The following is a 10,808-nucleotide window of genomic DNA, read 5'->3' as shown; positions in this document are numbered from 1 at the left end:
GGGAGTGCTGCACTGTCAGAGGGTCAGTACTGAGGGAGTGCCGCACTGTCAGAGGGTCAGTACTGAGGGAGTGCTGCACTGTCAGAGGGTCAGTACTGAGGGAGTGCTGCACTGTCAGAGGGTCAGTACTAAGGGAGTGCTGCACTGTCAGAGGTCAGTACTGAGGGAGTGCTGCACTGTCAGAGGTCAGTACTGAGGGAGTGCTGCACTGTCAGAGGGTCAGTACTGAGGGAGTGCCGCACTGTCAGAGGGTCAGTACTGAGGGAGTGCTGCACTGTCAGAGGGTCAGTACTGAGGGAGTGCTGCACTGTCAGAGGTCAGTACTGAGGGAGTGCCGCACTGTCGGAGGGTGAATACTGTGGGAGTGCTGCACTGTCAGAGGTCAGTACTGAGGGAGTGCTGCACTGTCGGAGGGTGAATACTGAGGGAGTGCTGCACTGTTGGAGGTCAGTACTGAGGGAGTGCTGCACTGTCGGAGGGTGAATACTGAGGGAGTGCTGCACTGTCGGAGGTGCCATCTTTCAGATGTGACAGTTTAGTATATTTCCTCTCAGCTGGAGTGGGAGATTAAAGGAAGCATCAGGCGCTTTTCCCAGTGCCATGGCCAATATGTATCCTTCAATCTCTAATACAGATTACCTGGTGTCCATGTGGGAATTTGCTGTGTGCAGGTTGGCTGCCTTAAAGCGGTGAGTCCACTTCAGAAACACTGCCTGGGCTCGGAGAGGTGTGGAGGTTGTGAGAGGTGCTATAGAAATGCAAACGTTTGCTTTTTTTTAAAGAAAAATCTTTTGACGAGGTCCGAGGAAGGAAAATGCAGAGTTTGACAGTCAGTCTGATCAGGTTGGAGGCTCCAGGTGAGGGGGACATTAACAGGGGAGGGGGGAGACTGAATGGGGATTAATACAAACTAACATTAAACAACCACTTGGTTTCTCCGCCTTTCTCCAGAGAGAAAACCAAGTAAGAAAACTTCACACCGAATATTGATTGGCAGCCGGCTGCATTCCTGCTGCTCCGGTCAGTGGTCAGTGGTCACTGGCCGGACACTCAGGGTCACCCTGTCCGGGGGTGGGGGGTAAAAAGTCAGGGGCAAGGCGAGTGCCCGGGAATTCGACAGGCACTAGGACACCCGCAGGCCAGAAAAAAACACCTTCAAACAAAAGTTAACCATTCCCAGAGCCAACATTGCGTCAGTTTTGCTTCTCCCACCGGGGGTAGGGTGGGATTTGGGGAGGGGGGTAATTGGAGCCGCGACTGTGGAGAGTTAGGAACTGGTTTGTAGCCGCGACAGGAGAGGAGCGAACAGAGGCTGGAGAGAGAGAGAGAGAGAGAGAGAGACTAGGGGGACAGGCAGGGACACAGAGACAGTCTGGGGGTGGGGGACACAGAAATAGACAAACTTAGATACAGTGAGAGAAACTGGGGGAGAGAGAGAGACATTGTGGGGGGGGCGAGACTGAGACACAGAGAGAGAGAGACTAGGAGACAGACAGACTAGGAGACAGACAGACTAGGAGACAGACAGAGACAAGGATTGAGACAGCCTGGGGAAGAGAGAGAGACTGGGAGACAGAGACAGAGACAGACAGAGAGTCTGGATCAAGAGTCAGAGATAGAAACAGATTCACACAGAGAGAGAGAGAGAGACAGGAACAGAGAGTTTCCAGTTAAACCCCAATTTACAGAGTAGGTTTGCAGTTGTATAGTTGGAGTTGTAACCAGCAGTGGGACATCTTACAGAACCTCCTCCTCAACCTGGCTTCCTGTCCGGAGGAACTTCCAAAGTCGATCAGTTCCAAACTTCCCCCTCCAGTGCATTTGGCTGGGGTGGTAAATACAGAAAGTGGTCCCCGGACAGCCTTCGAGCGAGGATTACAGCAGCCAGAGGGCAGGCACAATGAGAGCATGTTTGCTGTGTGTTTCAATGGTCCTCACTCTATGGAAGGTAGCTTGAATTCCCCTCAGGGCTTTGCAATCACCTCGGTGTCCGCTTTCTGAGGGCTTCACTCTTTTATCCTTTATTTACCCAGGTGACCGGAGAATCAGAGGCAGCCCCGACACTCACAGGTAAGCCAAACTCACAATAATGAAAGGTCATCGACCTGAAAGGACTGCACAGATACTGTCTGACCTGGCGAGTGTTCCCAGCATTTTCTGCTTTTATGGGAAGGCAAACGGAATAATTTCACTCCAGCTCCAGTCGGGATCCTGAGGGACACAGCAAGAGTTACACACACACTTCCATATATATCACACACACACACACACACATGTACATATACATCTATAGACACATATATAACATCCATATGCACACCCACAAGGTTAGTAAAATTACTTTACTCAGACAGTTGTTGAGATGATTTTCCACAATCAGGTAGTGCAGTTTTTCAGGGAAAATTGGATCAATAATTCAAACAGAGTAATGGACAGGGAGAGAGTGGGACAGTGGGATTAGTTTGGGATTAGTTTGGGATTGATACAGGACTATGGGGAGACAGTGGGATTAGTTTGGGATTGATACAGGGCTATGGGGAGATAGTGGGATTAGTTTGGGATTGATACAGGGCTATGGGGAGATAGTGGGATTAGTTTGGGATTGATACAGGGCTATGGGGAGAGAGCAGGGCAGTGGGGTTAGTTTTGGATTGATACAAGGCACCGGGAGAGAGCGGGGCAGTGGGAATAGTTTGGGATTGATACAGGGCACCGGGAGAGAGCGGGGCAGTGGGATTAGTTTGGGATTGATACAGGGCACCGGGAGAGAGCGGGGCAGTGGGAATAGTTTGGGATTGATACAGGGCACCGGGAGAGAGCGGGACAGTGGGAATAGTTTGGGATTGATACAGGGCACCGGGAGAGAGCGGGGCAGTGGGAATAGTTTGGGATTGATACAGGGCACCGGGAGAGAGCGGGGCAGTGGGATTAGTTTGGGATTGATACAGGGCACTGGGAGAGAGCGGGGCAGTGGGAATAGTTTGGGATTGATACAGGGCACCGGGAGAGAGCGGGGCAGTGGGGTTAGTTTGGGAGTGATACAGGGGGTTTTGGAATTCCTGACACTGAGCTGCACAGACACAATGACTTTGTCGGCTATAGTAAGTTACAGTTAATTGTTTACTAATGGCTAAAAGCGCTTCTGATTGAAGATTATTTTGCACTGATAATGTTTGATTAAGTTTGGGTGAATTTATTTTAATTGATTTTAGAATAGTTACTCAATTCAAATATTTTTGATTTATTCTGTTTTCAATACCTATCCTTTCCCATTCCTGGCCAACTGGTTTCAATCTTTCATTCTTTCAGTTCCCTTGTCATTTCTTCCTCTCCTGATTCTTTCTTTTCTCCATGTTCTCTTTGGGATTGTTTTCAGTTTTCTGTGTTCCCTTTGTGCTTGGGTCAATTCCTTGGCTTGACCTCCTGCTGCGGCAGAGAGAAATGTTAACAGGCTTGTGCTGTAGCAGAATTTCAGTTTAAGATATCCCTTCTCCAGGGGTCATCTTCAGCTCGGTGTTAATTACAAAGGATTATACAGAGCCTCCAGCCCAGAAAGAGACCATTCGGCTCAACGGGACTGTACAGGAGCACATGAGCCTCCTCCCTAATACTTAGCGTATCCTTCTATTGTTTGTGGTAGGGACCCACTGTAAGTACAAAAAGGGCACAAACTGCTTATAACGTACGGTGTGGACCCAAATAACAACAACTGGCATTTAAATGTCGGCTTGAATGTAGTGAAAGGCCCCAAGGTGCTTGAGAGGTGTGATCGGAAGATGAGCCACAGGGGAACATTAGGAGGGGTGATCAGTGCTCAATGAAACCAGTGCAAAGGTTGAGTTAAAGAAAGAAAGACTTGCATTTATATAGCGCCTTTTGTGACCACCTGATGTCCCAAAGCACTTTACAGCCAATGAAATATTTTTGAAGCGTAGTTACTGTTGCAATGTAGGAAATGCAGCAAATTGTCACATAGCAAGATCCCACAAACAGTGATGTGATATTGAGCAGATAAACTATTTCGTAATGTTGATTTGACCAAAGCACAGCTGATGACGCACCTGCCCTGCCTTGCAGTAGCAGCCGTGGGATTTTTTTCCCATCTACCCAAGCTTTTGAATGGGGCCGAGGTTTTCCACGTGCGTAAGCAGCAGAGTGCCAGCTGGGGTTTTGTGCTCAAGTCCTGAGTGGGACTTGAACCCAGAACCTCGTGACTCAGAGGCGAGAGTGCTACCAACTGAGCCACAGCTGACACGATTTTGGGGACCTTATCACTGGCCTGCTCGGAGGTGGGCAGGGTAGGGTTAGGGGGGGTTGGTGGTACCTGCAATTGCACAGGATCCACACCCCAGATCAAAGAGGCGGGCTTTAAAGCTAGAGGATGGTAGAGAGAGGTAGAGAGGTGTAGGGAGTGTATTCTAGGCTCTGTGGATTTGGGTGTCTGAAGTCATGGTCACCATTAGAGTGATTAAAATTGGGAATGCATAAGTGAACGGAGTTAGAGGAGCACTGATACCTCAGAGGCTTGAGGGGCTGGTGGCAATTATGAGGGGTGAGACCGTGGAGGGATTTGAAAACAAGGATGAGAATTTTAAAATCAAGGCATAGTTAAACTCGGAGCCACTGTAGGTCATTGAAGGCAGGGCTGATGGGTGAAGGGGCCTTGGTGTGAGCTTGGACATGGACAGCAGATTTTTGGATGAGTTGAAGTTGAGAGGGGGTGGGGGTGAGGGAGAGGGACGGGTTAGGGGAGCACGGGAATAGTTGAACTGGGAGATGACAAAAGACTTGAGAGGAATCAGGAAAATCTCTGTCACAAATTCCTGTCAGATGCTTCGGAGGTGATGAGAACTCCGGAACCACAAAAATGAATAGTTGGAAAATCAATCATGAAGCTTGACAAGACACTTCTGATGGCGTAGATTCCCCACTTTGAGCGTGGAATCTGAAAATGCTGCCTGATATGTATGCAGTCCTAAAAATATAATTTGAAAGTATGTAATTTCTCCATGTTACTGAGATGGTAGAGGTTGTGGGTTTGGAAGGTGCTGTCAAAGCAGCCTTGGTGAGTTCCTGCAGTACATCTTGTAGATGGTACACACACTGCTGCTACTGTCGTTGGTGAAGAGAGTGAATGTTTGTGGATGTGGTGTCAATCAAGCGGGGCTGCTTTGTCCTGGATGGTGTCAAGTTTCTTGAGTGTTCTGGGAGCTGCACTCATCCAGGCAAGTGGGGAATATTCCATCACACTCCAGACTTGTGGAAAGGAGAAAAAGGAAATTGGCAGAAACCATCTGGGTGTTTAAAAAAAAAATCCACCCTCAATTTAAAAAAAAACGTTACTCATAACGTTAATAGCCTGAGATAAATAGCAGCACAGCCAGCACTCTTTGATTGCCCCTTCACACTGCACTAATACAAAGCAGCTGGAGATTATAGAGTTGCTGGATGTGTTGGTGACCACATTGCAGTCGGTGATTGTGGTGAAAATTGAGCGACAGTGAGAAAGCTTTTTGGATTTATGGTTTGTTGAGTTTAAGAGAATTTTTGTGCTATGTGAGAAAAGAGGGAACTGGTCATTTTAGTTCTTGTTCACGCCTGTATGTGATGAGATTATTAGTTCAGGAGCATGTGACCTATCCCTGCTGTGGTGTAAAACACCCCAGAAACCTGCATTATTTTGGAAGCAGATTCATTCCGTTTCTGCTACCCTTCATATCAGTGCTGAGGCTGTTTGCTTTGTTGGTTTCCGATTAAGTAATGCCTCGTTTTCAAATTCTTCTCCCTGTTTCCAAATTCCTCCATGGTCTCGCCCCTGCCCTACCTCTGTAACCACCTCCAGCCCCTCAGCTCTCTGAGATCTCTACACTCCTCCAATTCTGACCTCTTGCACTTTCCCGATTTCCATCACTCCACTGTTGGCGGCCGTGCCTTCCTCCGCCTGGGGCGCTGAGCTCTGGAATTCCCTCCCTAAATCTCTCCACCCCTCCTCCTCATCTTTCCTCCTTTATGACTCTCCTACCACTTTGACCAAACTTTCGGTGATCTGTGCTTAGTGAATCGGTACCAAAATTTGTTTGGTCACCTTCCCGTGAAGTGCCTTGGGGAATTCGACCGCGTTAAAGTTGCTGGATAAATACAAGTTATTCTTGTGTTTTGTCCGGTCCCTCTTCCCCCTACAGAATATGAGGCTTTACCCTAATCCTGCACATCTGGTCAGAGCTGATGTTGAAGGGAGCACAGCCGAGAGTATTGCTACAACAGCCTCATAGTCGAATCTGAGGCACGTACTCCCTTTAAATCTGGGAACACCAGATGGGTGAAATTACCCTCATAGACAGACAATGTCAGTTCAGGCTCTGGTATGAAGTGGCCTGTTTCATAATGTAAATATTTCCCCTTTTTTTGATACTGAATGTAGGAGGCCCTTCAGAGCCTTTGGACCATTCTATTGGACCATGGCTCAACTGCACACCAGCTCCATTTACCCACCTGAGCCCCATACCCTTCAATACTCTCACCCAACAAAAATCTATCAATCTCAGTCTAGAAAGCTCCAATTAACTTTCAGCATCCACAACCTTATGGGGGGGGCGGGGGGGGGGGCGAGAGTTCCAGATTTCCAAAACCTAATTTTAAGGTTCTGCCCCCTTGTTCTAGAACCTCCCCCCCCTCCCCCCAAACCTCAACCCCACCAGAGGAAACAGTTTCTCTCTATCTACACGATGGAACCCTTTGAACATTCTGAACACTTCAGCCAGGTCGCTACACAAAATCCTATCCTCAAGGGAATAAAAGCTGAGCCTATTTATCCTGTCATCCTAATGTAATCTCCTGTGTGATTCTGGTGAATCTACACTGCGCCCCCTCCAAGGCCAGTAGATATGTGTGCTGCCCTGAACTGAATGTAGTGCTCAAAGTGTAGCTTGACCTGAGCTTTATAGAGTTAAAGCTCCACTCCTTGTGGATAAAAGCAAGCATCGCATTATCCTTTTGGATCGATCTTGTATCCATTTGCTAGCTTTAATTGATTTGAGTGATTTTTTTTTTGCCCTCTAGATTGGAAACTGGAAGTGGGAGAATTTTCTATTTTTAAAAACACCATGCCCTGTTTTGCACAGAACTGTGGCTTCAAGCTGTTCCCCACAAAAAGGACAGCCAATAAAGTGACAGGTGTATCCTATCCAAGTAGAAGCCAATAGCAGACAATTCCAAGGATTATTGTTGTTTTGGAGAGTCCAAGCCCATACCCCAAAGGTGAAGGGAGCGGGCACTGCCCACTGTGCCCCTTGGGTTTGGATGTTGATGTAAGTCACATTCCTCAGGTTTCACCCAAACCTCTGAAATTCCCTCCCTCACCCTTCCATGCCTCTCTCCTCCTTTGAGGCACCCCTTAAAACCTACCTGTTTGAACAAAACTTCTGCTCCCCTGTCTAAATATCTCCTTTGCCTGGCTGCCGGATTTTTGTTTAATAATCTCTCCTGTGAAGCACCTTGGGATGGTTCATCAATGCTAAAGGCGCTATATAAATGGAAATTGTTGTTTTCTATCCTGCTGTGCAGCGCGCTGGGATTTTCTTCAGTTTTTCCAATGCGCCGCTTGTTTATGGCTCTGTGTCCGAATGAATTTTAGAGAGATGGCGGCCGGACTGACACCATCTCCGAGAGCTGCAGTTTGATGTAAATTGGTAATAAGCTGCTTGTGTTTAATGTTTCCATATGAAAATCACACTTTGTTGCTGATTTCTGCAGAGTTCCTGGACACATCAGCAACAACCAATCCTGAGCCAGCACAAACCCTCCCACTTATGCTTTTGCTTAAGGCGTTTCAACAAATTGAAAACTCTTTAACTGAATATAAGCCAAAGGATTTAATTTTACACTTGAGTAATAACTTTTGAATTGAACAACATGACCATATTGACTAGTCCAGAATCTATGTACAGATATTGAGGGGAAGGATATTTTAGCAAAATATGCAGTTTGCGGTTACAAAAAATATTTTAAAAGGCGACCAACCAACAGCTTGCAATAATTATCATATTTTTCTCTTAAGCATTTAGTTTGTTGTAATTGCCAGTGAAAGGATATTAATACATCAACTTGACAATATCCTCCCCAGCTAAATAATTAATTCATTGGATTTTTCCTGGGTGCGGAATGTTGTCAGTTTTAAAATCTGGAATTGATTAGGAAACCCTTTCATTTTTAATACCAGCATTATATGTACAGAATTGGATCATTGCAATCTCTTTGTTCTCGCACTCTGTTTCAGACTGTAGGTTTTTAAAATTAACTCATTAATATTTATGTTCCATCTCAAAACATTGTGGGAAAGGAACTCATTGGCGCCTAAACCAGGGATAGCATAAGAAATAGGAACAGGAGTCGACCATTCTGTACCTCAAACTTCCTCCGCCATTCAAAATGATCATGGCTGATCTTAGACCAGAAGACCATAAGACATAGGAGCAGAAATTAGGCCATTCGGCCCATCGAGTCTGCTCCGCCATTCAATTATGGCTGATAAGTTTCTCAACCCCATTCTCCCGCCTTCTCCCCGTAACCTTTGATCCCCTTACCAATCAAGAACCAATCTATCTCGGTCTTAAATACATTCAATGACCTGGCCTCCACAGCCTTCTGTGGCAATGAATTCCATAGATTCACCACTCTCTGGCCAAAGAAGTTTCCCCTCATCTCTGTTCTAAAAGGTCTTCCCTTTACTCTGAGGCTGTGCCCTCGGGTCCTAGTCTCTCCTACTAATGGAAACATCTTCCCCACGTCCACTCTATCCAGGCCTTTCAGTATTCTGTAAATTTCAATCAGATCCCCCCTCATCCTTCTAAACTCCATTGAGTATAGACCCAGAGTCCTCAAATGTTCCTCATATGTTAAGCCTTTCATTCCTGGGATCGTTCTCGTGAACCTCCTCTGGACCCTCTCTAGGGCCAGCACATCCTTCCTGAGTTACGGGGCCCAAAATTGCTCACAATATTCTAAATGTGGTCTGACCAGAGCCTTATAAAGCCTCAGCAGCACATCCCTGCTTTTACATTCTAGTCCTCTCGAAATAAATGCCAACATTGCATTTACCTTCCTAACTACAGACTCAACCTGCAAGTTAACCTTAAGAGAATCTTCCACCTCACCTCCACCTTCCCACATTATCCCCGTGTCCCTTAATTCCGTTAGCGTCCAAATACCTATCAGTGTCAGTCTTGAACATATTCAACGACTGAGCTCCCAGAGCTCTGTGGGGTAAAGAGTTCCAAAGGCGGAGAGAGTTCACGATGAGGCAGCCGGAGGCTGGTTCAAAATTGGGTTTGGTGCGTCTTCTGTGGGATTTCGGGCACCTGTCACACCTCCGGCCACTGGAGGGAAATTAATACAAGGCTGTTTGCCTTGACGGCAATGATCAGCTGCTGAATCCCAGGGAGAGAGCTGGGAATGGGGAATGAAGCCAGTCAGGATATTATGGGATTGGGAGGGTGTGGGGTAGGGGTCACTCCCAAGGCACCACGCTAAATAATGAAAAAAAAATATAATAAAAGACTGCACTGCAAAATTATCCAATTGGCTGGCAAGTTCTTTCTTTAATCAGGTATGCAATGAAGGGGGTGCGGTAACCTAGTGCTTGTGTTATGGACTAGTAACCCAGAGACCGGGGCTAATGCTCTGGATACGAGTTAAAATCCCATCATGGTAGCAGGGGAATTAAAACTTACTTAATTAAATACATTGAGAATAAAAACCCGTCTTAATAATGGTGACCATGTAACTATTGGATTGTTGTTAAAAACACACCTGGTTCACTAAGGTCCTTTAGGGAAGGAAATCTGCTGACCTTACCTGGTCTGGCCTATGTGTGACTCCAGACCCACAGCAATGTGGTTGACTCTGCCCTGGTCTAGCAAGCCACTCAGTTGCATTCAAGAAGGCAGCTCACCACCAGTTTCTCAAGGGAAATTAGGGATGGGCAATAAATGTTGGCCTGGCCAGCGATGTCCTCATCCAGCCAATAAAACGAAAATCTATATTCCCAATTAGCCACACGCAGTGAGTGACTAATGTATAAACTGAGTTGGATAGAATTGCCAGTGCAGATTTGATCAGCCATTTTATCTTTGAAGGCTCATGAAATTCCTCCACAGAATTTAGGCCATGTCATTATTAGAGCTGGAATGTGGTTCTGGTGAAACATTAAATGGAATGATCCTGATTTTCCCATGTGCTGAGATTTTGTGGAAGCCAGTAGCTTGTAGGGATCACATTCAAATAGCCCCTTCCTATCTGGGTCATCACGTCCAGATCTACAACCTTTTGAGATCTCTGTGCTTCTTTCATTCTGGCTGCTTCAGCATCCCTGATTTCCATTACTCTACCAATGGTGGCTGTACCTTCAGCTACCGAGGGCCTATGCTCAGGAATTCCCTCCCTAAACCTCCTTGCTTCGAACTCCTCTTTAAGGTGCTTCTTAGAACCTACCTCTTTGACTAAAGCAAGCAAGTCATAGACAGAGCTAAGCAATTCCACAACCATTGGATCAGATCCAAGCTCACAGGGCTGCCACATCCAGTGGTGAACGGTGATGGACAATTAAACAATTCACTGGAGGAGGAGGCTCCACAAATATCCCCATCCTCAATGATGGAGGAGCCCAGCATATCAGTGCAAAAGATAAGGCTGAAGCATTTGCAACAATCTTCAGCCAGAAGTGCCGAATGGATGATCCATCTCGGCCTCCTCCGGAGGTCCCCAGCATCACAGATGCCAGTCTCCAGCCAATTCACTCCACGTGACACCAA

General features: G+C 46.7%; 1 protein-coding gene across 4 annotated transcripts in view; it reads left to right on the top strand.

Moving 5' to 3' along the window:
* Positions 1-1,884: 1,884 nt before the first annotated feature.
* Positions 1,885-10,808, top strand: part of adgrd1 (adhesion G protein-coupled receptor D1) — a 238,426-nt gene continuing 229,502 nt past the window's right edge. For all 4 annotated transcript variants that reach the window (XM_078554566.1, XM_078554565.1, XM_078554563.1 and 1 more), the window contains exons 1-2: positions 1,885-1,948; positions 2,034-2,070. In XM_078554566.1, coding sequence (XP_078410692.1) covers positions 1,901-1,948; positions 2,034-2,070 — 85 coding nt within the window. In that variant the 5' untranslated portion in view covers positions 1,885-1,900. The remainder of the gene's footprint in view (positions 1,949-2,033; positions 2,071-10,808) is intronic.

The sequence above is a fragment of the Cetorhinus maximus genome, chromosome 12 (assembly GCF_964194155.1).
Source record: "Cetorhinus maximus chromosome 12, sCetMax3.hap1.1, whole genome shotgun sequence".
In the NCBI taxonomy this organism is placed as follows: Eukaryota; Metazoa; Chordata; class Chondrichthyes; order Lamniformes; family Cetorhinidae; genus Cetorhinus; species Cetorhinus maximus.
This window is presented reverse-complemented; position numbering and strand designations above follow the sequence as displayed.